The following is a 16,184-nucleotide window of genomic DNA, read 5'->3' on the forward strand; positions in this document are numbered from 1 at the left end:
GTCCTCATAGCTAGCCATGTTTTCTGTGACAAGTTTGGGCTAACAATATATCTTTATATATAAAAACTATAATTTTATCCTCGGAAATACAATACCCGGAACTACAATACCCACAACTCCACACAAACAGGAAATGGAACGCTCAGTCGGCAATTTCTTTTTGGCAGTCATGTGACAAACGTGTCACGTGCCACTCGGTCGGCTCCGCTTTCAACGGGTGACACGAACACACAGCGCTCAGTCATTCTCTGTGCGGGTGATAAACAACGCAGGTAACAGTCAATTTTATCCCTTTTAAATCACAAAAGGCGCTAATTAACAGCCACGACACTACAAAGAATGCATTTATACACGCGTGGCACGCGTTTGTTTACGTGTTTCATGCTCAGATATGTGTAACGTTTGCTAACTAGCTTCTGTAAGGACACAGAGCGAGTTTTGTTATTGTTAGCTTAAAAGGGAAATAAAGGTGTATAATGTAGACGTATACAGTGGCTTTTATTTTAAAGAACTGTGTTGTTTACCTGGTGGTGTACGTGGGCTGAGATTTGTGAAATCAGTTGTTTCAGTTCTTTGTGATTCGTGTTTGCTGAGTCTCCACAGTCTCGTACAGGCTGAATTTTTACACTGAAATACATCACCTATTAATTATTCACCTGTCCCTGTGTTTCCACAACTTTTCTTTTTATGAGACCCACCTTTTAAAAGACCACAGTTCACAGCATAAATGATGACTAGAGACATTTTGTGCTTACTGTAGTGTTTTTCTGACTGCTAGATAAACATATTTGAGCATTTTACTTAAGGCGTGACTAATATCAGTCTTGTATAAAGTATGTAAAAGGGATACTTGACTTAAAATACAAGTATCTTGCTAGAGAATGGTAGACGTTGTCAGATTTTAGTCAGACTAAGACAATAATTTGGTTTCCTTAATGTCTAAAATCGAGCTAATACTTAGTCAGACTAACATACCTGGATAATGCGATTCATAGTCTAATTACTCCTGCACGTATACACTTAGTCTTTGACCTGGAAGTAGAAGGAGACAACTTGTAAACTGCAGCACTGCTGCAGCACTGTCGGCGTCTTTCTTCGGACAACACAGCAACCACAAGAGTCATACATACAGGTCAATAAATTAATTTTCTTCTCCTCATGTACACTTGCAAAGTCTGGGTCGGGACCCACTAATGGGTCATGGGAGTTTCTTTTTGTTTTGAGTCCCCAAACAAATTTGCTGACTTTTTCATTAATTTACTAACCATCTCCTGTAAATGATTAATTCACCCATTCAAAATACATATAAGAAACAAACAAACAAACAAATAAACAAACAACCGCTCACACCACATGCCAAAGTCCATAGAGAAAATCAGTGATTTTACACCACGGCACACAGTTGTTGATCCACTGCTGCAGCCGTGAGAAAGGTCAAATAAGATATTTTGTCACTTCGGGGGAATGAAAACCTGCATATGGATGTAACTCGTGACACAAACTGACAAAACGAGGCAGCGGAAGAGCAGCAGCTCCTGTGTCCCCATGAGCTTAAAAATGCTGATTTTCTCTATGGACTTTGGTGCAGGAGAGTGAGCAGTTTACAAACCAGTCAAGAAATGGCCATCCTACAGTGAGATTTAGAGGTAAACATTATTCAGCTATCTTATACTCAAGCAGGCATATATTTTATTCGGTGTTAAATGTCTGTATTTCCTTGTCACAATTTGCAAAACCTAAACTGTCCCTTGTTTTAATCTGATTTAAATAGGAATATTGTTACCCATGTAAAACGTACTGTCTGTCTGATAACCTCAGTGTGATCAATAACACCAAACAGTGTGTCGCCTGCCCCAGCTTTAAAGGTACAGTGTGTAAGATGTAGCAACACTCATTGGTGAAGTATCATGTTGCAGCGGAGTATTCCTCACCTCGTGCATCCCATAGAAGTGTGTTGGAGAAACTATGCGGCCTGTATTTAGCATCAAAACTCTAAAGATGTGTACAGTAGTCCATTATGGGCTGTTGTAAAAAGAACATGGCGAAAAAGAAAAGTATAATTATTTTATCTTCAGTTTCTGTCGAATGCGCAATCTTTTTTTAAAAATGTAAACATTTCTTTTCAGATTAAGCACCGAATGGCTCCACCTTCACTCTCACTCTGGTCAAAAGCTCCTTAAATCACTGGACGTATGAGCTCAGCTCCACCTTTTTGCGTCTCTTCACTCAGCAGCTCGTGGAATCATGGCGATTAACGCAGACGCGGAGGACTGGGGCGGAGTCGGGAGCAGTGACCCCGGCGAAAGGGCGTGGCTGTTGCAGAGCCCCAGCGTGGATTCCGTGGATCACCTGGACGCGGAGAGGAGGCAGAGCAGCGGTGACGGCGGCGTGTCGTCCTGGGGGGCGGTCTTTATTGTCGTGAATGCGGCGCTGGGAGCCGGTCTGCTGAATTTCCCCGCAGCCTTCAACATGGCGGGCGGAGTTACTGCGGGAGTGATGCTTCAAATGGTGAGGACGACGTTGTGATTTAAACCGAAGTCCGTAATTTTGTCCCAGTTGTTTTAGCTGAAAAAATGACTTGATTAATCGATTACTAAATTAATCCTCAACTATTTTGATAATCAATGAATCGGTTTGAAGCTTTTTTTCATGATTAAAACAAGATTTCTGATGGTTTCAGCTTCTCAAATGTGAACATTTTCAGTTTCTTTGTTCCAGAAAACAAAGAAATCATCCACATGTTTGACTTTTATAGACCTAATGCATTACTGGTTATGAAAAGAGAAAGAATCATTAGTCTGTTCAGATTTGTCTGCTCTCTGCTCACAGACTATATAATGTGGAACTATAGTGATACTTCCTTCTTTTTTTTTAACTATTTGTCTTCCAGTTTATGCTGATCTTCATCATTACTGGACTGGTGATTCTCGGCTACTGCTCGCAGGTTTGTGTCGACACATTCTCGCTTCCTGAAAAGTGTCTTTTCTTCTTCTTCACGTCAGTATTTTGTCCTGCACTAGTGGTATGTTTTTTTCTCATGTAAGAGCTTTTCCTTCCATTCTAAGTGATGCAACACACAGACGTCTCCCCCCGAGTGCTTCGGACTCTTGCCATTTATGAAAAGTATGTTGTGATATTATTGTGTTGTAGCCCTGGTGTGAAAGTGTTGGTCAAAAATCACGTGTTAAACGAATACAGCGACTGGCAGTCGCGAAACGTCTGCTGCAAATCTTCAAACCTACTTGGTCAAGTGAAGAAAAAAAACTATGATGCTGCGGTGTTTGGTTAATTCACATTCTATTACAGAATTGACAGAAACATAGTGAAGAGAAGTGTAGGGCTTTTATTTTATCTTATTTTAACCATAAAAGAGCCTGAAAATGGTAGATTTACTGTACTTCAGTATCAAAAGTCATGTTCTGATATAAAATCTTTTTAAGTTTTAGAAGTAGAGTCAGGATTGAGCCATGATGGCTCAGTGGTAGGGCGAGTTGTCTTTCAACTGGAAAGACACTTAAAGCAGCTCATCAAGACTCGAAGAGCTCTATATAAATACAGACCATAATACCAACTCTTCTTCTGCTGATTTTATTTGGTAGTAGTGAGTAACAAAGACAGTTAAGACCGCGTTCTTTGATGTGTGCGTGCGTGTGTTTCCCTCAGGTGAGTAACGAAAGCACGTATCAGGAGGTCGTCCGGGCGGCGTGCGGCCGAGTCACGGGAGTTTTGTGCGAAGTGGCCATCGCCATCTACACCTTCGGCACGTGCATCGCTTTCTTCATCGTCATCGGAGACCAGCTGGATCGCCGTGAGTGCATTCACACGCACCATGCATTGATTTATTAAACGTTGTATGCTCGAGGGAGGTTGTGCAGTTGCAGCATTGCAGTGTTCTATAAAGTTAAATTCAAACTAGAAAGTTCTAGAAAGATCACGCCTGCTTCTTGCTGCCGATTTGGGTGGATTGAACCTTTTAAAACTTGAAGTATTAAGTATTATTTTTGTGGAATCAACCTTTTAAAAAAGAGAGAGAGAAACTGACTCACAAGCACCTGCTTCCAACTTTCTAAAACTGGTGAAAAACATTGAAAACAACATGTTTTTTTTTCAGGTTATGTTTTTGGTTTGTGAGAGTCAGGAGCTCCCAGATTTAAATTTGTGAAAAATGGGTGTGAATTGACAGAGAAATTACAGTAAATTCAATAAATCCTGACTTTTTATAAAGAATAGCAACAGATTTGGATAATTTACCTTTAATGTGTTCTATGTGTGGTTTCCAACAAAGTTTGTGGTCTACAGTGACTCCCAAAAACCTTGTTTCATAAACTCTTTCAATTTCAGCTTTATGTCAGAAATCATACATTTTGTTTTACTTTCATTTAACGATAACTTATTGTAGCGGCTGATTGTACTCAATTCCATTGTAAGTCGCATTGGATAAAAGCGTCTGCTAAATGACATGTAATGTAATGTAATGTAATGTAATGTAGTCAAAAAAAATGACCTTCATCATCTTTTTATGTTGATGACCCGTGTTTTCCCGTCTTTCTGTTGCAGTGGTAGCAGTTGCGACGCCCAGCGCTGACGGCGTCTGGTACACTGACCGCAAGTTTACCATCGTCGTTACCGCAGTCCTGGTCATTCTCCCTCTGTCCATCCCCAAAGAGATCGGCTTTCAGAAATATGCCAGGTACACGTTTGTCCTTTTGACTCACTCATCCTTGAAATTAACCTTTTGTTTATTAATTTATCTATTTATAGATACGATAGGTAAGTTAAGATGCGTTAAGGTAATCCTTTATTAGTCCCACAACATGTCTAGCTCATTTACGTAGGGCACAAATCGCCAAAATGGACGCAAAAATTAAAAACCACTTCCTGTTGAGTTGAAGCCATGGTTACGGTCAACTTTTCTGTTCGTCTTGGTCGATAACATCTTCCCACCAAGTTTGGGGAATTTCGGTGAAACTCAATTTTTCCCCTATTTTCACCTATAGAGCCCTTGAGCAAGGCACGTGTCCAGGAACCTGACCAGACCTGACCTCCATGCGCAGTTTCAGGAGTTTTTATGCACGTTAATCCCCTCAAAAATTACTGTAAAGCCACGGATTTAATAATAATTTGAAGGAATAACGATGGTTCCTCACACAAATTCATGCCAGGAGCCGTTTCGGCCCCTAAAATTATAAATAGAAAGATGAATTTGCATCAGTGACTGAAATGTTGTCCTTCATTGCAGTGCGTTGAGTGTGATGGGAACCTGGTACGTTACCATAGTAATCATCGTGAAGTACATCTGGCCTGATAAAGAGGTGACTCCAGGCCACGTCCCCACCAGGTGAGACACACACACACACATTTACCATGACTCCGCAATTAAAAAGTTAACAGCTTTTCAGACTGAGTTCAGACCTGGTTTTCTCATCTGTCAGATACGCCACAATCCTCCTAGAAAATGAATGGATGATTTTTAGAGATGCAACTAACGATTATTTTCATAATCGATTCATCTGTTGATTATTTTCTCCATTAAAATATCAGAAAACCTTAAAAAATATTGATCGGTGTTCGTCAAACCTGGAAATGATGACGGTCTCAAATGTCTTGTTTTGTCCACAAACCAAAATAATTCACTTTGAATGATTTATTTGTTATCCAGAGCAAAGAAATGAAGAAAATACTCATTTAATTCATTTCATGAATACATTTAAGAAGCTTAAACTATCAGAAATCTTGTTTTAATCATGAAAAAAGCTTTGAACCGATTAATCTATTATCAAAATAGTTGTCGAATAATTTAGTAATTGATTAATAATCGATTAATCAATTAATTGTTTCAGCTCTAATGATTTTCATTGTCATAATTATCATTTTTAAATGGCAGTGTAACCAAATCTACTAGCCATGCAGGAGTGGGGAAAAATGAAAAAGAATCGCCTTTCTTTGACATCTGGAGTCAAATAACATAATAACATAATAACATAATATGAGATGAGTGCATGTATCTGTCAGGGTTTCAACCCTGGCAACTCGAGTGTTGTCCACTGTGTCAGTCACAACAGAGACATCTTCATTGTCTTTGTTTATGTCTGTTTCAGTTCCGCGTCCTGGACAGCAGTTTTCAACGCCATGCCGACCATATGCTTTGGTTTCCAGGTGTTTTTTGGTCTATAAATCAAATCATAATAAAAAAATCGCATGGCTTCCCCCCCCTCCCCCTCTATGATGGAAACTAGTGTAATATGTTGAATGAATGCATTTAATTTATTTTTTTCTGCAGTGTCATGTCAGCTGTGTGCCGGTGTTCAACAGCATGAGGAGGAAGGAGCTCAAACCCTGGGGACTCGTGGTCACGCTCAGCATGATCATCTGCCTCTTTGTTTACACGGGGACAGGTCCTGTCAGTGTGTGTGTGTGTGTGATTTAGGACCTTAAGTCTGATTTTAGTCAGACTAAGACAATAATTTGTCTTAGTCCAAAGAAGCAAACACAAAAGAAAAGCATCGTTTTCATCAGTTTGTGATGAGTCTCATGCTGCGGTGCGTCAGGTGATTAAAGCCACCAGTCCTCGAACCGCCTGCGTCTTGTGTTTGCTCAGGCGTCTGCGGTTACCTGACGTTTGGCTCCAGTGTCAGCCAGGACGTGCTGATGTCGTATCCTCCCGACGACATCGCCGTGGCCATCGCGAGGGCGTTTATCGTCGTCTGCGTGATCACGTCCTACCCCATTTTACACTTCTGTGGCAGGTAAGAACGCCTTCTGCTCTTTTTGTATAACTAGAGAATCATTTTTTTATTTAACTGCTCCTCGCTGCCCCCTGGTGCGGCGGCGTGTCTTTGCAGGGCGGTTCTCGAAGGCCTGTGGCTGCGGCTCCATGGCGAGCAGGTGGAGGTGTGTGTGCGTCGCGAGCAGAGGAGGCGGATCCTGCAGACCCTGGTGTGGTTTGTCCTCACCCTCGTCCTCGCCCTCTTCATCCCAGACATCGGCCGCGTGATTTCTCTGATCGGAGGTCTCGCAGCCTGTTTTATCTTCATCTTCCCGGGTAAAAAAACCTAACCCCTCCTCCTCCTCCTCCTCCTCCTCACCCACCACGCTCGTAGCTTCAGACTCATCGTCGTCACATTTGAATATCACATGGTTTTTGTGTGTTTTTTTGTGCCTGACGTCTCTCGAACCCAACAGGTTTGTGTTTGATGCAAGCGAAGCTTTCAGAGACGGACGACAGATCTACAAGGTGAGCCAGATTTGAAAAGCTTGATGCTAGAAGTGTTTTGGAGACTTATGTTACAGACTGGAGCTTTAAAATATATATTTTTCTACGATAAATCGCTAATTTTTCACGATCGTTATGTCTTTTTAACGGATCTACAGTTCGGTTTGATTCTTGCGCCTCTTCCCGTCACATTATCCAGGGCCATGTTCAGGCTCTTGAACACCTAATTGTCTAATCTTTTGTTCATGAGTGCGATTAAAAAAGAAAATCATATGTGATTCACATTTCTTTTTGATTCACCGACCAGATATGGAAAGTGAAAGTTATCTTGGGGAAAAAAGGAGGCAGAAGAACTCACTCATTGAACTTTTTTTGACGATTCTACAGCCGTAAATAAAATCAAAACAAATCCAGACGGCCTGAATATAAAGATGTTCTTAAGTGGGTTAAACAAATATTGATTGATTGATTGATTGATTGAGACTCTCACACGTTTGGTTCTCTTCTGTTCTTCTTTCACAGCTGGCACGGACTGGTGATCTTCGGTGCTGCCATGGTTACGATTGGCGCTTTCATCTTTGGCCTCACGACGACCAACTCCATCTATCAGGACGTCATAAGCTAAGAGGAGAGCGTTTTTCTGCTCTGTGCTGCTATCACGGACATGTGGATAACGGAGAACCTTCTCACGACACTCGCGTTTCAGATGAAGCAAATCAAAAGACGAGCATCGCGGCATCGGCGTCCTGCTCCGTACAGGAAGTAGATAAATCCAATGTCGAGTGACTCCGGACACTTTTTTTTAATTATTTAATTGCTGTTTAAAATTTGCACATTTTATGCGTTTATGATGGTTTTAACTCGCAGTGAGTTCGTGTTGTCATTCCACAACCTCTGGACCTGCAATTCAAACATTCCTGTTTACAAAAGATGAGGAAAATCTTTACACTTTAACTCTTATTTTTGTTTTCAGTGAAACTACAGTCAATCTTATGGGCTTAACGTTGGCTCTGCTTATATTTGACTCATTTATTCACAATCTTCTCACACCAGGACACAGTATCAAAACACTTATTATTATTCTCCTAGTCCTTAAAATGACCAAAAAAAAAAGCAGTGAAAATGTTAATTAAAGATTTATAAATCGCATAATCGTCAAGGACCAAAAAAACTCCTGAAAAAAACTTTTGACATTTGAGACTTTGAAATCCGAGAAATTCAAAATAACTGACGGTTAATTTAATAATGGGTTACTAATTGATTAATCATCGCAGGTCATTTAAGTGCTGACTCTTTCTTTTTTTAACTTTTTCCTTCCTTGTGAATGTCATGACGTTGAATGAAGTTTTTGCTTCCGGGCTTTTTAATGAGACAAAGAGTACGGCAGAGGTTTAGTGCCACATATGAACATTTTGGAGACCAAAATAAAATGAAATAAATAAGCCAGAATTCCAAATTAAGTCATAGAAATCTGCTTAGAATTCCGGCTTGAAAGCGTTTTCAAAAATATCTTCACATGTGGCACTAATCGTCTTCCGTACAGGAGGAAACCACAGTTTACATAAGATATCAGTTAGTACTTGAGTTGGTTAACGTGATTCCAGCTCACGAAAGATGAGCCAAATTGTTTTTTTTAAATGTATTTATTTTACATGGACAATGTACAATTCCAGTTACTGTAGCTTGTAGCTAATTTTGCATCGGTCGTCCCTTGAGCAGGTAAAACAAAAATATTACAGCAATTTCGTCAAGAACGTAGGTCGGAAAACTTTCCACGGGAATTGATTAGATTTAATTGAAGCTCTCCTGCTCTCATTTGAAAATAACTAGTGAAGTGCACGGTGAATTAAATTATCAGCAGTATCAGTTGTAGAGAAATACTTGGTGTAATCCAAATTTAATTTTTTTTATTGCTTTATCAGTGTTTTAGGGAACAAATGGAGTGAAAAGAGTCGTTTTACTTTAGTAAATAAAGGGACAAATGGTTAAAAAAGGGAATTTTAAAACAGAGAAAGGCACCAAAGAAAACTAAAGAGCATCTCTTTATTTTATTTAACATTTAGTGCTATCATGTTTTGGTATCCAATTAGTTTGAACAATTTTGTGCCAAGTTTCTTTTTTCTTTTTTTTTACCTCAGCTGAAAATGTTCTGTTTGTGAGTAAAACGTAAAAGGATGTTATTGATGAATTTGGAGTAAATTATTTCTGGAGATGTAAGTCATGGCCACATTTTTCATACCAGAAACCTGATTTGTTCTAATGCGTGAAACTGTGGCTACTTCCTGTTAACGCTGCTGTTTCAAAACAAAGTCCAACTGTGACTATTTGATATATATTTAAAAAGATGCCACCGAATTTGTAGTGTATCTTGTTACCTCCAGGTGGCAGCAGCTATAAGTTAGCTGCTCCAGTTAGCGCAACGTGCGGTAGATCCAAGACTATAACAGCTGCGACCAGATGCAAGCTTCCAAAATTCCGAGTTTTCATTAACGTAGCACGGTGACGTACTGGATGTGGGCGGAGTTGGATGTCCAACTGGTCGCAGCCATTGGTGCTTAGTGGATCCCGCAGAAGTGATGAAATTTACCTGGATCTTTGAATGCTTCTCGTTAGCTGCTCCCGGTAGCTCAACATGCTGTAACGACTGCTACCTGATGTCCTGCAGATAGCAGCTGAAAGTGATCAAATTTACCAGGGTCTTTGAATGCATCTCGTGAGCTCAATATGCTGTGTATCTGAGGCTGTAATGACCTGAAGTAAGCTTCCAAAAATCCAAGATGTCATGAACATAGCACGGTGACATACTGGATGTGGGCAGAGTTGCAGAAGTGATGACATTTATTTGGGTATTTGAATGCATCTCGTTAGCTCCCCACACTGTGAACCCTGCTTTATTTTACTAGCTCTCATGCGCCGCTGGATAATACCATGGAATAATTAAGCAGCATTGTTGTTAGCAATGCCCATCCCTACAATTTATAAGAATAACAATCCCTGAAACAGTCGTAAATTGTTTCTACAGGAAGTAGCTTCACTTCACAGATTTGTGGAAGGCGTATGGATCAGTTCGCATCAATCTAGACACAAATCCAGATTCAAGAACTTTTAAAATGGTTGTCAGCTTTGTGAGAAAAGATGATTTGTCAATATTTTCCGTTCACCCGATTTTTGTTGATCCCATTTAATCGTCGTTTCTCAGAAATCATGTTTGGGTTTTTGTTGACCAACCAGTGACGTACAATAAATGATATGGAAATGTGAAGGCATGTGAACAAATTCTGACAATCCATCCATGTGTTCAAAAATAGCATTTAATAATAATAAAAAAGCCAAGTGAAATTACAGTTTTTAAATCAAGACTGAATTTTTTTTGTGAGTTTGTTCGACATAATCACCTCGTATTTATCGCACAAGTTAGCATTGCTTACGGGTAGCTTTTATATAAAATGTCATTGATGCCGTATAAACCGAGATTCCTTAATTTTACGATTAATTTAACAATTTCTAGACATATTTTAAGACATAGATTTTCTCATACAAAGCTTGACGCCTTGTTGAGCAGAAAAAGAAGACTGGTGGATGTCCTCCACTGATGTTTGTTGTTGTCTTATTGGTACAACATCATGAGGCCACACCCCCCAAACCAAGTAAAGCAAAAACACAAGCCTGACCCACGGCTTTACCATCCCAAACTGTCACATTTCTACCAATATCCCTTGTATTGACAGTCCAAAACCACTTAGTAAGCAAGTCACCTGCCGAGTTTGAAGCCTGTCACGTGACCGCTCCGAGTAAACGTGATTAAGAGGCAGATGTAAACTTATGGATGGGTACCCGTTTTCCCACAAAGAAGCACTGATTTCATCGGCCGTACCAAAAACCAGTTGAAAAGTTACTTAATAAATTTGTATGACTGAATTTGATTTGAAGATTGTGTCAGAGAACAATACTGATATCAGTCGTATCGACTCATCCCTAGTACTTTAAAACGGTTAGGTTTTCCCGCCACAAAATAACAGCTAGATAATCACACAATATCGGCCGATCGTCACTTTTATTTATTTTCATCAGAATTCACAGCGTTTTAAAATGTAAATGCTCAGATATCTGTGTGATTCAGTGTGAAGTTACAGGAAAAAGTTACAAGAGTTCGGCAGTAACATTGATCATGAGAAGTGCATTTACGGACATTTTCCCTCTTCACTGATCCTCCCTGAGAAAAACATAAAAACAAACAATCAAGGGCCTTGTTTTCAGAGAGTAAATTAAAAGTCTTGATGATGATGATGATGATTCCTGACGCAGGACCAGATTTCTTCAACTCTGCCTCGGTTTACAGCAACGGCTTCCTCTCAGTTTAACAGGTCAACATTCTTAGACCACCCTCTCAGTCAGGATTCATCAAGTCAGAGTTGGTTAAACCTGCTCTCTGAAAACAGGGCCGCAGGTTTACAGACGGACAGGAGACGAATCCGTGTCCACTGTGGCTCAGTAGGACGTATTTGTTATGAAGGACTGGAACATATGGAAAGCTGGACCTGGAGCCCACTGAGGAACCATGTGACCAGCGCCCTGAAACACAACAGTGGGGGTTCCCACATTAAATGGCATCACGTGACCTAAAAACAGGACAGACTTGAACTGAAACTACACACACACACGGGACGTTACCTTGACTGTGAGGAAGGTTACGTTTCCAAACCGTTGGTAGAAACCAGCGACCTGGTCGTCATGAATCCACCTCTGATACTCCGTGGTCGTCTAAGAGCATTAGCGATAAAGGTTAGGAAGTGTATCTGGTTTCGTTTTGAGTATAAAACGGCAGAAGAAGCTCCGTTAGCAGGTTCACCCAGGTTTACAAAACCGTGGATTTACCTGCTAGTTTCCCTCTGCTTCCTACCCCCATCCGTCTTTACTGCTTTACCGAGTTCAAAGTTCCTACCTTCAGGCCAAGGTCTTCGACAAACCACTGGTCTCCCAGGAAGTTGCAGGCCATGTCAGTGTCTCCGTTATAGACGAGCGCCCTCACGCCCAGAGAGAGCAGCTTCAGATAAAAGTCCTTCATGGAGAAGTACTGGGTGGTGTAATTTCCTCCCACGTCGTCGCTGCAAAGAAGAATTCACTCTGGTGATCAAACACGTCACAGAGGTTTTCCTTCACCCTGAAACCTAAGTGCAGAACTACAAGACTGAAAGCAGTGTTTTGAGGAATGCTAAGCCTGTGCTGTAGCGCTTTTGGGCAACGCTAAAGTGTTTTTGAGAAATGCCAACCCTGAAAGCATGCTAACTGGCTTTTCTAAAGTGTTTTGAGAATGCTTTGCTGTGCTGGCGCAACGTGCTAAAGTGTTTTTGAGAAATGCCAATGCTAACGCTGTTGTAGCTTTTGCTAACGCTGTGCTGTAGCACTTTTGGGCAAAGCTAAAGTGTTTTTGAGAAATGCTAACCTGGTGCTGTAGCACTCTGGGCAACACTAAAGTGTTTTTGAGAAATGCTAAGCCTGTGCTGTAAGTAAAGTGTTTTGAGAAATGCTAAGCCTGTGCTGTAGCTTTTGGGCAACGCTTGTTTTGAGAAATGCTAACCCTGTGCTGTAGCAACTAGTGTTTTTGAAATGCTAACCCTGTGCTGTAGCACACTTTTGAGAAATGGCAGCACTTTTGTGCAACGCTAACGTGTTTTTGAGAAATGCCAACCCTGTGCTGTAGCACTTTTGGGCAACGCTAAAGTGTTTTTGAGAAATGCTAACCCTGTGCTGTAGCACTTTTGGGCAATGCTAAAGTGTTTTTGAAAAATGCTAACACTGTGCTGTAGCACTTTGAGCAATGCTAAAGTGTTTTTGAAAAATGCTAACGCTGTGCTGTAGCACTTTGAGCAACGCTGAAGCGTCTTGGGGAATGTTGTTTTCTAAACATTTGTGCCATAAAAATGCATTTTGGATTGTTCTCATTCACGATACAGGAATTATTCAATATTGCACCAGCTGACTGTGAGTTTTAACTGTGTAGCATATTACTTTAGTCAAATTCAAGTGCTTAACATTGTATTTATATAAGCGCTGAATTCAATTCAGAACGTAAATGTTTGTAGAAATGTAATTTTTATCAGTGACGTGTTAACAAAAAAGGAGAAATATTTAAAGATGAAGCATGATGATGGTTGATTATTTTTCTACTAGGATACCTGCAGATGTCCCACGGAGGCAGCGTGTCTGGGATGTGCAGAGCTTTCCTCACGTCGCCTCGGTTCAGCCAGTTCTTCTGTGCTGTGCTGTTGATGCAGGGAGGAACTTCACCCACGGACACGAAGGAAGCCACTCGGTCTGAAACCTTCAATTCAAAAAAAACCAAAACAAAACAAAATCGTTAAAGAGACAAAACAACTTCTGTGTTTGGGAAACGAAAAACAGGATAAAAGCTCACTTTGTGGATTTTGTGGACGTGTCCACGTTCCCTGTAGTTCTTAAACAGATGACTCATGGTTCTCTCGTAGCCTCGGTGGAATCGGCCTCGACCCTCACAGTCCAGGTAGAGAGCGTACTCGTTCAGTCCGCTCTCGTACACGATGTTAAAGGCCACGAGCACCTGAAGGTCAAGGGAAGAGGTCACAATCTGACCCGAGGAGAATAATCGTGTGTGAACGTACCATCGTCTGGCAGCTCTCTGAGCTGGAGTTATAGAAGTCACAGTTCCCCTTGTCACAGCACGCAGTGGTCAGGTCACGCCACAGGCTGCACAGAATATACAGAAGAACCCAAATTATTCAGTTTTAATTCTTTGAACAAATATTCACATTTAAGAAGCTGAACAAACTGATTAAAATCCCTAAACTCTACTAGTTATTAATGGACAAAGTACATTTTATGTCTGCACTGCAGTTATATACAGTATTTAACATATTTAGTGTATAAACTAGACATTAAATGTATGAAACCGGTCATCAAAAACAAAATGTATAACATTTTTGGATGGGAATTTAAGTTTTGGCTAATAAATGAATAATGATTGTCCAAATAAAGACTCACTCTTCTCCAAAGAGGCCGTGATAATAGCCAAAGTAGATGAGACTTTGGTCGTTGAGACGGAAGCTGCTGATTCCGTTTCCCACTGCGAAACCCTAAAAAAAAAACAAGTCCGTGTTCAGAAATAATATTAGATCATTTATAATGTTGAATATACACATTTAAGAAGCTGAAAAATCTTGCTTTAATTGATCAAAACTAGTTTAATTTAGCTGCAGCCCTAAATGTTAGTGCCGTACTGCGACAGGTTCAAGGGCAAACGTCAATTCCTGAAGACGCTGCGATGATGACGACGACGGACGTTTAGACACAGAACACTCACCTTGAAGTGGATCTTCAAAGGTCCAGTTGCGACTCGCAGGCTGAGCGTCGGCGCGTAGATTCCACCGTAGCTTTCTCCAAAGATGAAGAAGTCGTTTTGTGTGAAATTTGGGAACTTTGTGAAGAAACTCTGCAGGGCTTTGTAATTATCCTCGGCTACCTGAGAGACGAAAACACATTACAATGACACAAACCGTCGTGTCATTACGGTAATGCAAAGTGCGCCTTAAAGGGTTAATAATTAATATGATACTAAACATAAGATCAGGATCCGGCCGTCTCTACTTCACAGAACACAACCTCACCTGATCGTCACTTGTTGCGTAGTCCTTGTCATCAGAGTAGGAATATCCCACTCCTGCAGGTGATTCCAGGTACAACATGTTGGCAATCTGGTTCCAGCTGAATGTATTGTTGTACAGTGTGGCTCCATCGTCATTCACCTTAAAAGGAGGTTAAAGAAAAAGAAGAGAGAAGGAAGAAGTCAACGTCGAATATTCAGATTCAGTTCAATCCAGCGTTCACATGCAGTAACAGACGCTCACATGAAACGGTCCGTTTTCTGACAGGAATCCGTCCAGCGAGCTGCAGCCCGGGCCTCCGTTCAGCCACAGCACCACGGGATCTTTGAGAGGGTTCCTCTGCGACATCACAAACCTGCACAGAGGAAGAGGAAGAGGAAGAGGAACGGTAACAACGTTTAAAAACATGATACAAGTGCATACATTTCTTTGTTTTTTAAATATTGAACTCTTGCTCAGACAACAAGGACAGGATCCCCACGTTTTAGCTCCTCCTCCATCACTGGCTGCCAATCAAGCTGCAGATACTGGGTACAGGTGAACGACGAGGACAGGTGAAGCATGTGTGACCTTTGACCCATTCTGACTGATACATTATGTGTTTCCATTTTTTATTTGGCCAGCACTTTAATTTGTAAAAGTTTGCCTTTAATTAAAAACAATTCATGTGAGATTTGTGTGTACATTTTGAACAAGTTATTATTATTATTATCATTATTTTTTGCTTTAATTTTACATTTTTAGCCAAGTACTTTTACTTGAGTAAAATATTCCTGTACTCTTTCCTACTCTGGCACCGAGTAACGAAGACGTTTAAGAGGAAATGTAGTGGAGTAAAACTTGCTAGAAATAGAAATAGTAAAGTACACATACGTGAATTCTGTACTTAAGTACAGTAACGAAGTATTTGTACTTGTTACATTACAACACTGCGAAAAGGAGCTCCATTGACGCCACTAACACACCGCGTCCAGCACCGGTCTCTCACCAGTAATGGAAGAACTTGCCCGGTCCAGCCTGCAGGTGTCCGGACCACTGTCGAAAGTTGGCCTTGAACCCCAAACCGGGCAGGTTTATCACCTCATCCGGTTCGTACTGAGCCCAGCAGCCGTGCAGAGCGAACACACACACCAGCAGACCAGAGGCGAACATCACGGAGCCTGCGTCCACTCTCACCCACTGGTGACAGAAGAAAAACACGACGATAACGAAGACACGACGTGAGAAAAGACCAAGTTTGTCCCTCTCACTTTCCCTCAGCACCGCCACACACAGTCAGTCCAGGTGCGTCATATGACTGCTGCTGCTGCGGAATGCGGATCACGTGACCAACA

General features: G+C 41.0%; 2 protein-coding genes across 4 annotated transcripts; one reads left to right on the plus strand and one right to left on the minus strand.

The window, feature by feature from the left end:
* Nucleotides 1–192: 192 nt before the first annotated feature.
* Nucleotides 193–10,534, plus strand: slc38a7 (solute carrier family 38 member 7). Of its 3 annotated transcripts, none has more exons than XM_044030433.1 (12): nucleotides 193–272; nucleotides 2,127–2,508; nucleotides 2,891–2,944; nucleotides 3,664–3,808; nucleotides 4,558–4,690; nucleotides 5,240–5,338; nucleotides 6,099–6,156; nucleotides 6,281–6,395; nucleotides 6,599–6,746; nucleotides 6,843–7,042; nucleotides 7,183–7,234; nucleotides 7,736–10,534. In XM_044030433.1, exons 2-12 carry the CDS (start codon nucleotides 2,245–2,247, stop codon nucleotides 7,836–7,838), a joined length of 1,371 nt encoding a protein of 456 aa, XP_043886368.1. In that variant the 5' UTR covers nucleotides 193–272; nucleotides 2,127–2,244; the 3' UTR covers nucleotides 7,839–10,534. The 3 variants fall into 3 exon arrangements, with proteins under 3 accessions (XP_043886368.1, XP_043886369.1, XP_043886370.1); XM_044030434.1 differs by having other exon boundaries at nucleotides 2,231–2,508; XM_044030435.1 differs by lacking the exon at nucleotides 193–272 and adding an exon at nucleotides 1,628–1,646 and having other exon boundaries at nucleotides 2,231–2,508.
* si:ch211-122f10.4 (cathepsin A-like) lies at nucleotides 10,460–16,170 on the minus strand. The gene is made up of 11 exons (XM_044030431.1): nucleotides 15,839–16,170; nucleotides 15,094–15,205; nucleotides 14,854–14,991; nucleotides 14,550–14,708; nucleotides 14,231–14,322; nucleotides 13,852–13,936; nucleotides 13,629–13,790; nucleotides 13,390–13,535; nucleotides 12,156–12,318; nucleotides 11,885–11,974; nucleotides 10,460–11,785 (listed from the first exon to the last, which is right to left on the minus strand). The coding sequence occupies exons 1-11, from the start codon at nucleotides 16,000–16,002 to the stop codon at nucleotides 11,702–11,704; spliced, it is 1,395 nt and encodes a 464-aa protein (XP_043886366.1). The 5' UTR covers nucleotides 16,003–16,170; the 3' UTR covers nucleotides 10,460–11,701.
* Nucleotides 16,171–16,184: the final 14 nt, after the last annotated feature.

This window comes from Solea senegalensis, linkage group LG7 (genome assembly GCF_019176455.1).
Source record: "Solea senegalensis isolate Sse05_10M linkage group LG7, IFAPA_SoseM_1, whole genome shotgun sequence".
Taxonomy (NCBI): domain Eukaryota; kingdom Metazoa; phylum Chordata; class Actinopteri; order Pleuronectiformes; family Soleidae; genus Solea; species Solea senegalensis.

Coding starts and splice junctions, on each gene's coding strand:
- slc38a7 (XM_044030433.1), top strand. CDS start 2,245: ATGGCGATTAACGCAGACGCGGAGGACTGGGGCGGAGTCGGGAGCAGT. Junction 5,339..6,098: donor CCAGGCCACGTCCCCACCAG/GTGAGACACACA, acceptor TGTCTGTTTCAG/TTCCGCGTCCTGGACAGCAG. Junction 7,043..7,182: donor TTTTATCTTCATCTTCCCGG/GTAAAAAAACCT, acceptor CGAACCCAACAG/GTTTGTGTTTGATGCAAGCG.
- si:ch211-122f10.4 (XM_044030431.1), bottom strand. CDS start 16,002: ATGTTCGCCTCTGGTCTGCTGGTGTGTGTGTTCGCTCTGCACGGCTGC. Junction 14,323..14,549: donor CTTTGAAGATCCACTTCAAG/GTGAGTGTTCTG, acceptor TTTTTTTTTTAG/GGTTTCGCAGTGGGAAACGG. Junction 11,975..12,155: donor TCGAAGACCTTGGCCTGAAG/GTAGGAACTTTG, acceptor TAATGCTCTTAG/ACGACCACGGAGTATCAGAG.